At 36.0% G+C, this 19,022-nt stretch overlaps 1 protein-coding gene across 11 annotated transcripts in view; it reads left to right on the top strand.

Annotated features, from left to right (window-relative positions):
- The first annotated feature begins 1,116 nt into the window (after positions 1–1,116).
- Positions 1,117–19,022, top strand: part of VPS13B (vacuolar protein sorting 13 homolog B) — an 876,251-nt gene continuing 858,345 nt past the window's right edge. For all 11 annotated transcript variants that reach the window (XR_005022793.2, XR_008996232.1, XR_008996233.1 and 8 more), the window contains exons 1-2: positions 1,117–1,252; positions 1,688–1,862. Coding sequence is in view for 8 of the 11 variants with exons in the window: in XM_036876002.2 (XP_036731897.2) it covers positions 1,716–1,862 (147 nt within the window). In the remaining 3 variants the exon portion in view is untranslated. The remainder of the gene's footprint in view (positions 1,253–1,687; positions 1,863–19,022) is intronic.

The raw sequence follows: 19,022 nt of genomic DNA, 5'->3' as shown, positions 1-19,022 counted from the left end.
TATTGCAATTTCTGAAACTCTTTCAAGAAATCATAACTTGAATTCCAATAAAGAACTTTAGGAGTTTCCTACTTGTTAAGTATTTTCAATTAAATACAAGGACAACATAGGTGGTATTATAATAACTTAATAAGCATTTTCAAAATGCAGTGGTAGGTTACTGTCTTCAAACGTTATCAAAATTAAGAGATAATGGCAAAAAATTAGGCAGCATGTCCTATGTTATTTCTTTAAGCCTAGTGTTTATTTTTCTGAATTAGGTGTTTGACGTTCTTGAATTTAACAAAGTACTAGAAATGTAATGTAAAGCAAAGTAATGTTTTATGTATCTATTTCAGCCTAATAAGACCGACACTGCCTCTTAAAACTCTTTATTCCCAATTGGCTGTTTTTTCCACTTTGTCTCTAGGAGTCGCATGTCCTTTTTTTCTTCTATTTCCTCCCTTTTTTCTTGAGTTTGATATCAGACAGCAATCCAATGGTTCTCCACAATCTTTTACCATTCTTTCTCCACCTCGCATTCAGCAAATTTAGGAATGCCTAACCACTGCTTTGCAAAAGTAAAAACGCGAGAGCTTGTCTACATGTTTGGTAACAAAGCATTCTTATAAACTACCAATTCGAATCCCTTCTATTTCTCTTTCCAGTCCACCCTTCTTCCAGCAAAACAACGTCACATCTAATAATCTGCCCTCCCACCTCCCACCTCATTTCTCCAGCCTGCGGCCTTATTTTTATTGCCTGTCCACTGAACCCAAGTTCCTATTCCTAGGCCTTCCCCTTCCCAAGGGAAACAATAACCACTTGTTTTTCAGGATTTTAGATACCAGGATCCGTTTTCTGCCTCCTCATCGCACCTGCAGCCTCCCGTGCTTCCCCAGGGGTACAGGACCTCCGCCAACCGCAGCCACTTTCTCCCCCAGGCGCCACTTCCGGATCTCCGGTGTCTCCACATTACCGGTCCGCCCACCTCCGGGCACTTCCTCGAGCTTTGTCTTAACCACTGGCGGGGTCGAAGCGGCGACGCCACGCTACCCGAGCCTGAGAAGTCTCCTGCTAGAGGACGCGGAATGCCTTCTCCAGCCTGAGAACTCCAGTCCTGCTGCGGAAGCGAGTGGCGGCGGTGGAGGAACAGTTTGTTCTGAGCACCGAATGGGGCATACCCGGAAGTGGCGCCGTACAGGAGCCGCGCCGGCGCCGGGGGCGGGTGGCAGTACCGGGAGGTGAAGGGGACGCTACTGTACTGCATGGTGTGAGTGTCAGGAAAGGATGGAGTAGGGCGAGGGGCGGGAGTCCGCCAGATTCCAGCTCCGTTCTCCAGTGGTAGATCGGGCTCGGTTGCGATGGGCAAGGGCCTCGTGGGGCGGCTGGGCCACTGAAGGGGTGCTGCGGACGAAGGGGAGTCCAACTCGCTACATTCTCCCACTCCAGGGAACCCGCTGTCTTCAGGTTACCACCTGTTCCTCCTCCTATCGGCCTGGCAAGTTGAGAGGGGTTGTGGTAGTGAGAAAGTCGCAGCTGGAGCAGAGCAGTCCACTTCCAGTTTTCTCTGCTTCTGGGAGGAGGCAAGCGGCAGCTTTGGTGGGGGCTGTTGTTTTTCGGCCTCTTCAGTCCCTGAGAAATGGTTTTTCTTTCGCGGCACCTCCGGCTCAGTTACTTCTAATGTTTCTGTCTTTACCCCCTTCAGCTTCTTTGACTCCACGGCACCCTAAAAGATGCTGGAGTCGTATGTGACTCCAATTTTAATGAGCTATGTGAATCGCTACATCAAGAATTTGAAGCCATCAGATCTACAGCTTTCACTATGGGGGGGAGACGTTGTTCTCAGCAAGCTCGAGTTAAAGTTGGATGTGCTGGAACAGGTAAGCTGTGTAGCTGTCATTGACTGGAAACATTTTCAGCTTCTTTAGGAATAATTCAGTGTTTCCTACACTTTGACATAATGCTTTAAAACTTGATTTTTCTGCTAACATATTTTTGGCTGTGCTGAAACTAGAGACTTACCTTTAGAGTAATTTTTTTATGGGTTGATAGACCTGGATTTCCAAAAGATGCCTCAGTAGATAGAGGTAAACAATTTCATTGCACTTGTTGTCAGAGTACTCAATTCTCAATCATTATCGAATAAACTAATTTGCATTGCTAAGGTTCTGTATGAAGTTGGAAAATATTACATTCACGTTCTCCTTTTTGGGGAATGGATGGGTCCGAAAAACAACAAGGTAAGATCTTGAAGAAAGTTTTTTCTTAGTAGGAAAGAGACATTACCATGGCATCCTCACAGTATTGAATAGACACAGATTGTGAATGCTAGCAAAGTTGAAAACTTCTTTCGTAATCACTGTTTTTAGAGTCTTTTAACGTGAGGATGGTTGATGCAAATGAACTGTAACTTCATAGATCAGATACTTATTCATTCATTTAGTGTATTTATTATTAACATATGCCAGGCAACTATTGGACATGAGGGTAGAAAAATTCTTTGTGGAAACTCAGAAGAGTCAGAGACCAACTTCCTTTTGGGTTGGAAAACTTAATCTGATGGTGATGATTATCAATAATGTTTATATTCCACAGTTTATTATTGAAAAATCTGGAGTTAATGCTAAGAAATAATACTTTTGGTTCCTTCTTCCTCTCTCCAAGTTTAATTATCTTAATATTTTCATTAAAAAAATGAGCATATATCTTAACTACACAGCTCAATGTTCACATATGTATACACCTGTATACCACTATGCAGATCAAGAAATATTTCTTTCACTCCAAGTGGCTCCTCTATGCCCCTTTGTAATTAGTAGCCACACCCTTAAAACAGGTGACTGATATATTCTGACTTACATCAACACAGATTAGCTTCAAGAATAGGTAAAACTTAACTAAATTGGAATCACTTGTGTCTTGGTTCATTTGTTTAACTTTATGGATAACAAGCCATGTTGCAGGAGTGGTAGTTCTTTATATATTTGTAGTATTTCATTGTATAAAGACTCACAATTTATACTTATTTTCCTGTTGATGTACATTTGGGTTGTTTCTACTTTTGGCTGTTATGAAGAGTGATCTTATGAACATTTTGTCCATATATTTTGGTGGACATAGGTATTAATTTCCCTTAGGTGTATACCTAGGAGATAAGCATATGTTTACCTTTAATGGATACTGCCAAATAGTTGTATCAATTTAGAGCTCACCAACAATGCGTGAGTTTCAGTGACTTCACCTTTCTGCTATTACTTGATGTATATATTTTTTCATTTTAGCCTTTCTGGTGGGTATATAGTGGTATTTCATTTTAATTTAAATTTGTATTACCCTAATGACTAATGATGAGTACTTTTTCATATACTGCTTGAGGACTATTTGGATATCTACTTTTAAAATTTCTAGTTCTTTGGCTTTTTTTTTTTTTGTAAAATTGGGTTTTCCATCTTTTTCATAGGGGTGGTTCTTTATATATTTTGAAAATGAGTTCTTTGCCAGACAGATCTGTTTTGCAGTATTTTCTCCTAGTGTGTGGCTTGTCTTTTTATTTTCTTAAAAATATCATTTAATGAGCAGAAGTTCATAATTGTATGGAGGTCTAATTTTCTCAGTCTTTTCCTTTATGGTTAATACTTTTCATGTTAAATCTTATGGTTAAATCTTCTAATTTTCTCAGTCTTTTCCTTTATGGTTAATACTTTTCATGTTAAATCTTATGGTTAAATCTTGTTTAAGAAGTTTTGCTTGTGCCAAGGTCATGATGAAACTTTTTTTCTTTTAGAAGCTTTATTGTATTCTGTGATTTATCTAAAATTAGTTTTTCTTCACGTGTGAAGTAGAGGTCGATATTCATTTTTTTCCATTGATATTCAGTTAAGTGTCATTTGTGGACACATTCTTTCCCTACCGAATTGCAGTAAGTCTTTGTTGTAAATCAGGTGTCACCTGTGTGGATGTATATCTGAACTCCTTGTCTGTTCAGTGATACATTTGTCTGTTATGTATCACTACCATACTGTCTTTCACATCTTACAATGTAATTTGTACTACTTGGTTCTTTTATCCTTCAAGATTGTCTTTAACTATTGTAGGTCCTTTGTATTTCCATTTACATTTTAATTAGCTTGTAAATTTTGTAACTTCCCATAAAAGGAAATCCGTTGATGTTTTTATTAAGGTTACATTGAATATAATAGATTAATTTGGGAGGAATTAACATATTAACATATATTGTGTTGACAAAGTATTGAGTTTTTGAATCTACACGACATTGCTTTCTGTCTTTTTACATCTTCAATTTTTCTCAGGAATGATTATGAAGTTTTCAGAGGTTTTGCACATATTTCATTACAATTTATCTTTTTTTTGATGTTATAGGCAACATTATTTTTTAAATTTCATTCTCTAATGATTTGTTACCAGTACAAAGACAGTTGATTTTAGTATATTAAACTTATATTGAGTGGCTTTTCTAACTTGTCTAATACCTTTTGGTGTGTTCTTTTGGATTGTCTGTATACACAGTCATGTCATCTACAACTAATGAGTTTTACATATTTTTTTCTAGTGCTTGGACTTTTTATTTCTTTTTCTTTCATTATTGCACTGCAGAGTAGAGATAATGAGAGTAGAACATTCTTTTTTCCCAACTAAAGTGGAAAGCATTCAGTATTTTACTAAATGTGTTAGCTGTTAATACTCTTTATTGGGCTAAGGAAACTTTGTATTATATTCCTGCTTTTCCAACAAGTTTTTAAAATCTTGAATGGGTATTGAATTTTATCAAATATCACATTTACTGAGTGGATTTGATTTTTCTCTTTCATTTTGTTAATGTGGTGAATTACATTGAGTTTTCAGATGAAGTTTGCATTTGTGGAATAAACAATACTTATTAAACCATGCATATCCTTTTTATATGTGGTTAGAATTGATTTGGTAAATTTTTCTTTAGTGTTGTTGCATGTATGTTTATAGGTGATACTGGCCTGTGATTTTTTCTTTCCTTGTCATGTCCTTATCAGGTTTTGATTATCATAGATACGTTGGCCTCATTAAATAATTTGTGAACTTCCTCTTTTGTAATCTGAGTTTGTATAAGATTGGTATTAATAGTTTTCTTCTTTTTGTTATGGTAAAATAAAAAAAAAAACTTACCATTTTAGGCATTTTTGATTGTGCAGTTCTGTGGCATTGCTTACATTTACATTGTTCTGCAGCCATCACCACCATCCATCTCTGGAATGTTTTCAATTTCCCAAACTGAATCTCTCTGCATTAAGCATTAACTCCCATTCTCTCCTTTTAGCTCCTGGCAACCACCATTCTATTTTATGTTTTTATGAATTTGACTACTCATGTAAGTGGAAATATATGACATTTATCTTTTGTGACTGGCTTATTTCACTTAGCACAGTGAAATAAGCTTCAGGCTTCATGTTGTGGCATGTGTCAGAATTTCCTTCCTTTTTAAGGCTAAATAATATTCCATTGTGTGTCTGTAACGTTTTTCTTACCCATTCATACATCAATGCACATTTGGGTTGCTCCCACTTTTTGGCTATTATGAATACTGCTGTGAACAGGGGTGTATAAATATCTGTTTGAGTCCCTGCTTTTAGATCTTTTGGGTACATACCCAAAAGTGGAATTGTGTAGTAATTCTGTGTTTAATACTTTGAGAAATTGTCATACTATATTCCAGAGCAGGTGTACAATTTTACATTCCTACCAGCAATGCACATAGATTCCAATTGTTCCTTGTCCTCACCAAAACTTATTGTCTGTTTTTTGATTATAGTTATCCTAATGTGTGTGATGTGGTATCATCTCATTGTGGTTTTAATTTTAATTTTCCTAATGATTAGTGACATGTTGAACATCTTTTCATGTGCTTTGTGGCCATTTGTATATCTTTGAAGAAGTATCTATTCAAGTCCTTGCCTATTAAAATTTTTTTTTTGTTATTGAGTTGTAGGAATTACTTACAAATTCTGGATATCAATCCCTTAGATACATGATCTGCAAATATTTTCTCTTGTTGTGGGTTGCCTTTGATTCTGTTGATAGTGTCCTTTGAAAGGAAGTTTTAAATTTTGATAAAGTCTACCTTAACCAATATTTTCTTTTGATGCCTGGGCTTTTGGTGTTACACTCAAGAAATCATCTTCAAATCTAATGTCATGAAGCTTTTCCCCTTTTTTGTCTTAGAGTTTTAAAGTTTTAGCTCTTACATTTAGGTCTTTAATCTCTTTTCAGTTAATTTTTGTATATGGTATAAGATTTGTTTTTGCTTGTTTGTTTTTGCATGTGGATGTCCAGTTTTCCTAAGATCATTTGTTGAAGACAGTCCTTTTCTCATTGAACAGCCTTGGCACCCTTCTTGAAAATCAAATGGCCATAAATATGAGGGTTTATGTATGGGCTCTCAATACAGTTCCTTTGGTCTGTATGTCAGTATCACATTGTTTTGGTTACCATAACTTTGTAGTAAGTTTTGAAGTCAGGAAATGTGAGATTTCCAACTTTCATTTAATGTTAGGAAAAATTAATCATGAAGTCATGTGAGTTAGGAGTTTTATTTAATTGTAAAGTTTTAAATTACTGATTTAATTTTTTTAAACAGATACAGGACTATTTAGATTTTCTTTCTCCTTTTTTTTTTGGTTAGTAGTGTTTTCAAGGCCTTTCTTCGTTTCCTTAAAATCAGGGATCAGCAAACAATAGTCTGGGCCTACTTTTGTAAATTTTTTTGAGAGTACAGTTATTCTCATTTGTTCACGTATTGTCTTGTGGCTGTGGCTGTATCTTGTGACTGCAAAAGCAAATTGAAAAGGCAGAGTTGAGTAGCTGGGACTGAAGCTGCATGGCTTGCCAAAGCCTAAAATAATTTGCTTTCTAGCCCTTACTGAAAAAGTGTGCCTGCCCCCGCTCTAAATTGCCATATTTAAAGCTATAACATCAGTTTTTTTGTTGTTCATTTTAAAGTTGACGTAATTAAAAACAACAATCTGGAATTTGTTGTGATAGCATCTCTTCATTGCTGATGTTGTCATTTGCACTTTCTTCATCAATATTGATAGGGTTTTACTAATAGTAAAACCAACTTAAATATTTTTGTATTGTGTTTCTGCTGTCTGTATGATTACAATTTGCAAAAAACCAACTTAAATATTTTTCTATTGTATTTCTGCTGTCTTTGTCATGTATTTTTGCTCTTAATTTTATTACTTCTTCCACATCTTTGGATATGATTTGCTAATGTTTTCTCTAGCTTCCTGAGGTGGAAGCTTAGGTCATTGGTTATTTTTTTTCCCTACCCTTTTTTGCTCAAATATGTTCATTTAATGTTATAAATTTCTCTCTAATCACCCATTTAGCTATATGGCACAAACTTTTTTGTTGTCTTTAATTCAGTTCAAAAGAATTTTAATTTCCATTTTGATTTCTTCTTTGATCATGGGTTATTTAGAAGTGTTCCAAACACTTGTGGGGACTTACTCATTATCTTTTGTTATTGATTTCTAATTCACTGTGGTCAGTACATTCTCTGTATGATTACAATCCATTATAACTTATGACTTGGTTCGTGGTCTATTTTTATAAATATTCCATGTGCAATTGATTAAGAAATATGTATTCTGCAGTTGTTGTATTCCTCCATAAATGTCAGTTACTTCAAATTGGTTGAGTCCTTCAAATTTTGTAAATCCATGTGGATTTTCATTGTCTGCTTGTACTATCAGTTACTAAGAGAGGTATGTTAATATCTCAAAGTATGAGGATCTGTCTACTTCCTTTTTTAAGTTTTGTCAACTTTCACTTTATCTTGAAGTTATGGTACTAAGTGCATATAAATTTAGTATTGTGATACCTTATTATAGAATATACTTAAAAAAATCATTCTGAATGTGCACTTCTTTCACTCTAGTAATTCTTCTTGCCTTAATGTCTTTTTAATTACTCTTTTAAAAGTTAGTTGCTTACTCTAAAGATGACAAGATGCGTATTTGACTTTCTAGAGTCTACCTTAAGTTAATACTTTTACAATTTCCTGAACAATTTTGTAGCAGTTGAACTGCATATGCCCTCCCCCTTCCATGCCTTTTTTTGGTTTGTGGTTATTGTTTTTGCTTGTTTAGTTTGGGCTAGCTTATTTAGTTGGATTTAGCTTATTTTTCTACTGTCTTCAATTAGAAGCCTAGGTTACTGATTTGAGATACTTGTTTTTATTATAGGCATTTATAGTATAAATTTCCTTAGCTGCATCCCATAAATTTTGGTATGTTGCCTTTTCATTCAGTTCAAATGTTTTCTGATTTTTTTCTTGAGATAAATGTGTATTTTTGCAGTTGTTGGAGTGACTGGTTGATAGTGTTGTTTTGGTCTTCTCTGTCTTTGATTTCCTGTCTATTGTTCTGTTTTGTTGTTGTGAGGTATTTAAGTCTTCCTGATTGTTGAATTATTTCTCTCTACACTTTTGTCTGTTTTTGTGTTATGTATTTTGGGGTTTTGTTGCTATGTTCATATATGTTTTATATTTTCTTGAGTTGACTGTTCTGTCATTATAAATGTCTCGTGTTATCTTTTGTAACATTTTTTTTCTTGAGGTCTCTTTTGTCTGATGATGATGTAATTATTCCAATTCTCTTATGGTTACTGTTTGCATGGTACATCTTTTTCTTTCCCTCAGTACACTGCATTCCTAACTACTGCTAACCAGTTTTGCCTTGTGTTTTGTTTCATTACACCTAGTTTCATACTGTTTGAAAGTTTTACTAGCATGTTATTTAGTTTTAACTATGTCTTTGACATTTCATATTGTTAATTGTAGTTTCAACCCATGACTGAGATTAAGTTATTTGCATTGGAGAATAATCATATGAAAAATGAAGGAAAATACTGATGGAAACTAAGATCATAGAAATGAAAAATTTTTTATATCCCTAAAATAGAATCCTATGCCATTTCCCAAATAGCAAGAAAATGTTGTGATTTGAGATATTCAAGGCAAGATGCTGGATTCCATGACTTTCTGAGGTCTAGTTTACTTTCTAAAATTGAGGTATAATTGGCATATTAGTTTCATGTGTACAACATGATTCAGTATTCCTATGTATTGCAAAATGATCACCACAGTAAGTCTAGTTGATATCCATCAACATAGAGTTAAAAAATTTTTTTCTTGTGATAACTTTTTAAGATATACTCTTAGCAACTATCAAATATACAATACAGCATGGTGGCTGTAGTCATGTTGTTCATTACATACTCATGATGTTCATTTTTACAATGAAAATTTGTTCATTTTACAAATGCAACTTTGTTCCTTTGACCTTCTTCACTTGTTTTGCCCACTCTCACCTCCAGTTCTCTGTATCTGTATGGAAAAGACATCTTTAAAAACAATTCTTTTTAAACCTTTTAAATTCAACCTATTTGTGTTGTTAAATCTAAATTACGTTTCAGTAAACAGTGTACAGCTGGATCTTGTTATTTAAAACAAATCCAATCTGGTAGTCTTTGCCTTTTGATTGGAGTATTTTATCCGTTCACATTTCATATTTATTTTCATAAGGTTGGAGTTCCATCTACCATTTTGCTGTTTTCTATGTGTCACATGTATTTTTTCTTTCATAATCCTTTCCTGCCTTTTATATTAAGTAGATATTTTATAGTGTCCTATTTTAATGCCTTTGTTAACTTTCAAATTATTTTTGAGTTATTTTCTTGGTGGTTGCTCAAAGGATTATAATATGCATCTAATTTATCACAATTGATTTGAGATTGATGCAACTTAATTCCATTAAAATACAGAAACTTTCTTCACTCTAGCTATATTCCTCCTCCTTTGTACTATTATTGCATGTATTGCATGTAACAAAATATATAATGATACATATATTGACTTTGTCATGAGTCAAATAGAATTTTATACTTGTTTTATGTAATTGCCTTTTATATATTTATTTATTTAAAATTTTTTTATTAAGGTATGATTGATATACATTCTTATGAAGGTGTCACATGAAAAAACAATGTGGTAACTACATTTATCCATATTATAAAGTACCCACCCATACCCCAATGCAGTCACTGTTCATCAGTGCAGCAAGATGCCAGAGATCCACTATGTCCCTTCTCTGTGATACACTGTTCTCCCCGTGATCCCTACAACATGTGTACAAACATAATACCCCTCAGTCCCCTTCTCCTTCCCTCCCCACCCGCCCTCCCACACCCCTCCCCTTTGGTAACCACTAGTTCATTCTTGGAGTGTCTGAGTCTGCTGCCATTTTGTTCCTTCAGTTTTGCTTCATTGTTATACTCCACAAATGAGGGAAATCATTTGGCATTTGTCTTTCTCTGCCTGGCTTACTTCACTGAGCATAATGTCCTCCATCTCCATCCATGTTGTTGCAAATGGTAGATTTGTTTCTCTGTTATGGCTGAATAGTATTCCATTGTATATATGTACCACATCTTCTTTATCTATTCAACTACAGATGGGCACTTACTTAGGTTGCTTCCATACCTTGGCTATTGTAAAAAGTGCTGCGACTTTTTTCAAACATAGGGGTGCATATGTCTTTTTGAATCTGAGAAGTTGTATTCTTTGGGTATATTCCCAGGAGTGGGATTCCTGGGTCAAATGGTATTTCTATTTTTAGTTTTTTGAGGAACCTCCATATTGCTTTCCACAATGGTTGAACTAGCTTACATTCCCACCAGCAGTGTAGGAGGGTTCCCCTTTCTCTGCATCCTCACCAACATTTGTTGTTCTTAGTCTTCTCAATGCTGGCCGTCCTAACTGGTGTGAGGTGATATCTCATTGTGGTTTTAATTTGCATTTCCCTGATGATTGCTGATGTGGAGCATCTTTTCATGTGTCTGTGGCCATCTGAATTTTTTCTTCAGAGAACTGTCTCTTCATATCCTCTGCCCATTTGTTAATCAGGTTATTTGCTTTTTAGGTGTTGAGGTGTGTAAGTTCTTTATATATTTTGGATGTTAACCCTTTGTTGGGTATCTCATTTACAAATATATTCTCCCGTAGTGTAGGATGCCTTTTTGTTTTGTTGATGATATCCTTTCCTGTACAAAACCTTTTTAGTTTGATGTAGTCCCATGAGTTCATTTTTGCTTTTGTTTCCCTTTCTCGAGGAGATGGGTTCAGGAAGAAGTTGCTCATGCTTATACTCAGGAGATGTTTGCCTATGTTGTCTTCTAAGAGTTTTACGGTTTCGTGACTTACATTCAAGTCTTTAATCCATTTCAAGTTTACTTTTGTGTATGGGGTTAAACACTAATCCAGTTTTATTCTCTTTTATGTAGCTGTCCAGTTTTGCCAACACCAGCTGTTGCAGAGGCTGTCATTTCCCCATTGTATGTCCATGGCTCCTTTATCATATATTAATTGACCATATATGGTTGGATTTATATCAGGGCTCTTTAGGCTCTCTTCTTGTGCCAGTACCAAATCGTCTTGATTATTGCGGCTTCATAGTAGAGCTTGAAGTTGGGGAGCATAATTCCCCCTGCTTTATTCTTCCTTCTCAGGATTGCTCTGGCTATTCGGGGTCTTTTGTGGTTCCATATGAATTTTAGGATGATTTTCTCTAGTTTGTTGAAGAATGCTGTTGTTATTTTGATAGGAATTGCATTGAATCTATAGATTGCTTTAGGCAGGATGGCCATTTTGACCATATTAATTCTTCCTATACTTGAGCATGGGATGTATTTCCATTTATTGGTATCTCCTTTAATTTCTCTCGTCAGTGTCTTGTAGTTTTCAGAGTATAAGTCTTTCACTTCCTTGGTTAGTTTTATTCCTAGGTATTTTATTCTTTTTGATGTAATTGTGAATGGAATTGTTTTCCTGATTTCTCTCTGCTAGTTCATTGTTAGTGTATAGGAATGCCACAGATTTCTGTGTATTAATTTTGTATCCTGCAACTTTGCTGAATTCAGACACTAGATCTAGTAGTTTTGAAGTGGATTCTTTAGAGTTTTTTATGTACAATATCATGTCGTCTGCAAACAGGGACAGTTTGACTTCTTCCTTGCCGATCTGGATGCCTTCTATTTCTTTGCGTTGTCTGATTGCCATGGCTAGGACCTCCAGTAGTATGTTAAATAGAAGTGGGGAGAGTGGACATCCTTGTCTTGTTCCTGATCTTAAAGGAAAAGCTTTCAGCTTCTTGCTATTAAGTATGATGTTGGCTGTGGGTTTGTCATATATGGCCTTTATTATGTTGAGGTACTTGCCCTGTATATCCATTTTGTTGAGAGTTTTTATCATGAATAGATATTGAATTTTGTCAAATGCTTTTTCAGCATCTATGGAGATGATCATGTGGTTTTTGTCCTTCTTTTTGTTGATGTGGTGGATAATGTTGATGGATTTTCGAATGTAGTACCATCCTTGGATCCCTGGGATGAATCCCACTTGGTCATGCTGTATGATCCTCTTAATATATTTTTGAATTTGGTTTGCTAATATTTTGTTGAGTATTTTTGCATCTATGTTCCTCAGGGATATTGGTCTGTAATTTTCTTTTTTGTGGTGTCTTTGCCTGGTTTTGGTATTAGAGTGATGCTAGCCTCATAGAATGAATTTGGAAGTATTCCCTCCTCTTCTTTTTTTTGGGAAAACTTTAAGGAGAATGAGTATTAGGTCTTTACTAAATGTTTGATAAAATTTAGTGGTGAGGCCATCTGGTCCTGGGAGTTTGTTCTTAGGTAGGTTTTTGATTACCAGTTTAATTTCTTTGCTGGTAATTGGTCTGTTCAGATTTTCTGTTTCTTCCTGGGTCAGCCTTGGAAGGTTGTATTTTTCTACAAAGTTGTCCATTTCATCTAGGTTATCCAGTTTGTTAGCATATCATATAATTTTTCATACTTTTCTCTAATAATTCTTTGTATTTCTGTGGTGTCCGTAGTGATTTTTCCTTTCTCTTTTCTGAATCTGTTTATGTGTGTAGACTCTTTTTTTCTTGGTAGTCTGGCTAGGGGTTTATCTGTTTTGTTTATTTTCTCAAAGAGCCAGCTCTTGCTTTCATTGATTCTTTCTATTGTTTTATTCCTTTAAATTTTATTTATTTCTCCTCTAATCTTTATTATGTCTTGCATGTAGCTGTCCTGTTTTAAAAGTTTAAAAGCTGTCCAGTTTAAAAGGGTTTAAAGTGAGTGTACTTCTACTGGCTTTGGGCTTCATTTGTTGTTCATTTTCTAGGTTCATTAATCTTGAGTTTAGACTGCTTATATGCGATTGTTCTTTCTTGTGGTAGGCCTGTATTGCAATATACTTTCCTCTTAGCACAGCCTTGGCTGCGTCCCACAGATTTTGCGGTGTTGAATTATTGTTGTCATTTGTCTCCAGATATTGCTTGATCTCTGTATTAATTTGGTCATTGATCCATTGGTTATTTAGGAGCATGTTGTGAAGCCTCTATGTGTTTGTGGGATTTTTCATTTTCTTTGCGTAATTTATTTCTAGTTTCATACCTTAGTGGTCTGAGAAACTGGTTGGTACAATTTCAATCTTTTTGAATTTACTGAGGCTCTTTTTGTGTCCTAGTATACCATCTGTTCTTGAAAATGGTCCATGTGCACTTGAGAAGAATGTGTATTCTGTTGCTTTTGGGTGTAGAGTTCTGTAGATGTCTATTAGGTCCATCTGTTCTAGTGTGTTGTTCAGTGCCTCTGTCTCTTTACTTATCTTCTGTCTGGCTGATCTGTCCTTCAGAGTGAGTGGAGTGTTTAAGTCTCCTAGAATGAATGCATTGCATTCTATTTCCCCCTTTCATTCTATTAGTATTTGTTTCACATATGTGGGTGCTCCTGTGTTGGGAGCATAGATATTTATAATGGTTATATCTTGTTGGATGGACCCCTTTATCATTATGTAATGTCCTTCTTTGTCCCTTGTTACTTTCTGTGTTTTGAAGTCTATTTTGTCTCATACAAGTACTGGAACTCCTGCTTTTTTCTCCCTGTTAGTTTGCATGAAATATCTTTTTCCATCCCTTAACTTTTAGTCTGTGTATGTCTTTGGGTTTAAAGTGAGTGTCTTGTAGGCAGCATATAGATGGTTCTTGTTTTTTTATCCATTCAGTGATTCTATGTCTTTTGATTGGTGCATTCAGTCCATTTACATTTAGGGTGATTATCGATAGGTATGTACTTACTACCATTGCGGGCTTTAGATTCATAGTTACCAGAGGTTCAAGGTTAATTTCCTTTCTACCTAAGAGTCTAACAACTCACTTAATATGCTGTTAGAAACACAATCTAAAGGTTCTTTTCTTTTTCTCCTCCTTTTTCTTCCTGCTCCATTCTTAATATATTAGGTATCATATTCAGTATTCTTTGTCTATCCCTCGATTGACTTTGGGGATAGTTAATTTAATTTTTCATTTGCTTAGTAATTGGCTGTTCTACTTTCTTTACTGTGGTTTTATTATGTCTGGTGGCAGCTATTAAAACATAGGAACACTTCCATCTGTAGCAGTCCCTCCAAAATGAACTGTAGGGATGGTTTGTGGGAGGTAAATACTCTCAGCTGTTGCTTATCTGGAAATTGTTTAATCCCTCCTTCAAATTTAAATGATAATCTTGCTGGATTAAGTTCCAGGCCCTTCTGCTTCATTGCATTAAATACATCATGCCACTCCCTTCTGGCCTGTTAAGGTTTCTGCTGAGAAGTCTGATGTTAGCCTGATCGCCTTTCCTTTGTATGTGGTCTTAGTTCTCTCTCTCGCTCCTTGTAATAGTCTCTTCTTATCCTTGATCTTTGCCAGTTTTTATTACTATATGTCTTGGTGTTGTCTTCCTTGGGTCCCTTATGTTGGGAGATCTGTGGATCTCCATGGCCTGAGAGACTATCTCCTTCCCCAGATTAGGGAAGTTTTCAGCAACTACCTCCTCAAAGACACTTTCTGTCCCTTTCTCTCTCTCTCTCTTCTTCTGGTATCCCTATAATGTGAATATTGTTCTGTTTGGATTGGTCACAGAGTTCTCTCAATATTCTTTCATTCTTAGAGATCCTTTTTTCTCTCGGTGCCTCAGCTTCTTTGTATTCCTCTTCTCTAGTTTCTGTTTCATTTATCATCTTCTCCACCATATCCAAGCTGCTTTTAATACCCTCCACTGTCCTCTTCAACTATTGGATCTCCGACCAGAATTCATTCCTTTGTTCTTGGATATCTTTCCGTACCTCCATTAGGATGTTGATGATTTTTATTTTGAACTCCCTTTCAGGAAGAGTCATAAGGTCCATGTCATTTAAATCTTTCTCCGGAGTTATATTAATTTTACTCCGGGCCAGTTTCCTTTGGTATTTCATATTTGTATATGGCGCCCTCTAGTGTCCAGAAGCTCTACTCTCTGGAGGTGCTCAGCCCCTGAAGCAATTTTGGGGGTTGCAGGGGAGCTGTATTTGTGCCTGGAGGGAGGAAATAGCTGTTTCCTGCTTCCCGTCTGCTATGCCTGTCTCCACTGCCTTAACCAGTGGGCTGAGCACACAGGTATAAGCTTTTGTCCCCAACCAGCCGGATATGGATCCCTGCTTTCCCCAAGTGGCTGTAATCTCAGTCTCTCCAGGAATTCTGCCTATATTAGCTTTCCAACCCTGTAATCATGCGAGTATCATGAAAGCATCATGAAATGTAGGTTTGTGCTCCCACCGCAGATCTCCAGTGCTACGTATTCAGCAGTCCCAGGCCTTCCACTCCCTCCCTGCTCAGTTTCTCTTCCTCCCGTGAGCTGGGGCGGGGGAAGGGCTCGGGTCACGCCGAGCCACAGCTTTGGTATGTTACCCTGTTCTGTGAGGTCTGCTCTTTTCTCCTAGTGTATGCAGTCTGGCTCAGCCCTCTTTCCTGTTGCTCTCTCAGGATTAGTTGCACCAACTATATTTTGTAATTGTATACAGTTTTAGGAGGTAGCCTCTGTTTCTCCTCTCACGCCACCACCATCTTTCTGTAATTGCCTTTTAAATTAGAAGAAAAAAGAAAAATGCATTTATAATAGTCTTTAATAATTATCTACATGATTATATTTTTGGTGCTCTTTGTGTGGGTTTGAGTTACTGTCTTGTGTTACTTCCTTTCAGTCTGAAGAACTTTTAATATTCTGTTAGTTATTAATTATTTGAGTATTTATTTGGGTATACCTTTTTTTGAAGGATGTTTTTTCTGGATATAGATTTCTTGGTTGACAGTTATTTTCTTTTGTTATTTGAATGTCATCTGCCTTTTTGCCATTATTGTTTGTAACGAGAACTTAGCTGATAAACTAAGACTTTCCTTGTCTGTTACAGGTTGATTTTCTTTTTGTGCTTTCAAGATTTTCTTTTTGTCATCTGGCTTTCAGTGTTTTACTATGATGTGTCTGGGGGTGGATTTTCTCATTCTTTCATCTGCTACCTGAAGTCTGAAGTTGACATCTTTTAGTGAATTTTACATTCATTTATTGTGCTTTTCAACTCCAAAATTTCCATTTTGTTCTTTGTAATTTATATTTGCTTAATCATTGTCATGTGTTCCTTTAATTATGCAAATATGGTTTCTTTAATTTTTTAGGTATTTCTAATAGATGTTTTGAGGTCTTTGTGTACTAAGTCCTGCATTTGAGCCCCCTCAGATAGTTTCTATTGACTACTTTGTATGCTTTTCATGTTTTGTAATTTTTCTTGAAAATTGGATGTTTTGGATAATACGTTGTAGCAACTCTAAATTCTGATTTCCTTCCAGGGTATGGTTGCTTTTGTTTTTGGTTTATTTATTTGTGTACTGACTATTATTCTTTACTGCCTGAACTAAATTTGTGATGTCTGTCCTGCAATGCATGGCCTCTGATGTCTCTGCTCATTAATTTTTCCACCAAATTCTTTTTGTTTTTAGGCTTGGCTCTCTAGGGTTTACCTCTGACTCAATTTAACTTAGTCATCAGTCAGCAATTCGTTAAAGGGTACTTAATTATTTGAATCAGTAAAGCTTTCCACTCTTTCGCATTGGACATATGCATGTGCTGGATAATGCTTTGAAAGTTCAGGGAGTTTACAGGTCTGATTTTCTTTTCTTACTGTGTTTATAAGGTCTCTTGTTTAACAACATAGCTTGTTAGGCCCCTCTTCGGTATCTCCTAAGGAAGCACCACCTGTCACTTGCATATAGCTTTCCAGATTACCAAGGAATATGTGAGGTCATAGCAAGGCTATATTTGGCTGTCTTGTTCTCTGAATCTCTCTTAACTTTCTAACTGGTCTTCAGAAACTACTGTTGGAACCTCAGGCTAGGCTCCCTTTTTACCCCCAATTTTTCTATTTTTGACAACTTTGCTCAGTTTTGTCATTGCTTTTAGGAGAGGATTGGCCAACCTCCTGGCTCAAAATTCTTGAGGCCCTGTCTTGTATTCAATTTTACTCTATGTTAAAAAGCAAAGTAACACAAAATTTACCATTTTAACTGTTTTTGAATACACAGTAATGTTAACTGTATGCACCTTATTGTTCAAGAGATCTCCAGAACTTTTTTATCATGCAAAGCTTAAATTCTGTACATTTTAACAAAATCCCTTTTCCTTTCTTCAACCTCTAGCAACCACCATTCTGTTTTCTGTTTCTGAGAATTTAACTACTTTAGATACCTTTTATTAGTGGAATCACACAATATTTGTCTTTTCTCACTTAGCATAATGTCCTCAACTTTCATCCATGTTGTAGCATTTGATAAAATTCCATTTTTAAAGACAGAATAGTATTTCATTGTATGTAAATACCACATTTTCCTGATGGGTTTAAGTTTTTATTTACATTTAGGCTGTTTCCACCTCTTGACTCTTGTGAATAATGCTGTAGTGAACATGGTTTTGCAAATATCTTTTCAAGATCCTGATTTCAGTTTTTTGACATATACCCAGAACCAAGATTGATGGATCATATGGTAATTCTATTTTTAATTTCTTGAGGAATCTCCATACTGTTTTCTGTAGTGGTTATACCATTTAAAAATTTCAGCAACAATGAATAAATGTTCCAATTTCTCCACATACTAACACTTACTAGTTAATTTTTTTTGATTGATACTTTTTGTTTTTATTTTTTATTTTGATATCATTAATGTACAATTACTTGAACAACATTGTGGTTACTAGACTCCCCCCATTATCAAATCCCCGCCACATACCCCATTATAGTCACGTTCCATCAGTGTAGTAAGATGCTATAGAGTCACTACTTGTCTTCACTGTATAACCTGCCTTTCCTGTGTCCCCCCCCACCTGCTACATTATGTGTGCTAATTGTAATGCCCCCTTTTCCCCCTTATCCCTCCCTTCCCACCCATCCTCCCCACTCCCTTTCCCTTTGGTAACTATTAGTCCATTCTTGGGTCCTGTCAGTCTGCTGCTGTTTTGTTCCTTCAGTTTTTTCTTTATTCTTATACTCTACTCCACATATGAGTGAAATCATTTGGTACTTGTCTTTCTCCGCCTGGCTTATTTCACTGAGCATAATACCCTCTAGCTCCATCCATGTTGTTGCAAATGGTAGGATTTGTTTTCTTCTTATGGCTGAATAATATTCCATTGTGTATATGTACCACATCATCTTTATCCATTCATCTACTGATGGACACTTAGGTTGCTTCCATTTCTTGGCTATTGTAAATAGTGCTGCAATAAACATAGGGGTGCATCTGTCTTTTTCAAACTGGGCTGCTGTATTCTTTGGGGAAATTCCTACAAGTGGAATTCCTGGGTCAAATGGTATTTCTATTTTGAGTTTTTTGAGGAACCTCCATACTGCTTTCCACAATGGTTGAACTAATTTACATTCCCCTTTCTCCACATCCTGGCCAACATTTGTTCTTTGTTTGTCTTTTGGATGTTGGCCATCCTTACTGGTGTGGGGTGATATCTCATTGTGGTTTTAATTTGCATTTCTCTGATGATTAGCAATGTGGAGCATCTTTTCAAGTGCCTGTTCCCATCTGAATTTCTTCTTTGGAGAAGTGTCTCTTCAAATCCTCTTCCCATTT

Source organism: Manis pentadactyla, chromosome 3, assembly GCF_030020395.1.
Source record: "Manis pentadactyla isolate mManPen7 chromosome 3, mManPen7.hap1, whole genome shotgun sequence".
NCBI lineage: Eukaryota > Metazoa > Chordata > Mammalia > Pholidota > Manidae > Manis > Manis pentadactyla.
Note: the sequence above shows the minus strand (reverse complement) of the source record. Positions and strands in the feature narration are given on the sequence as shown.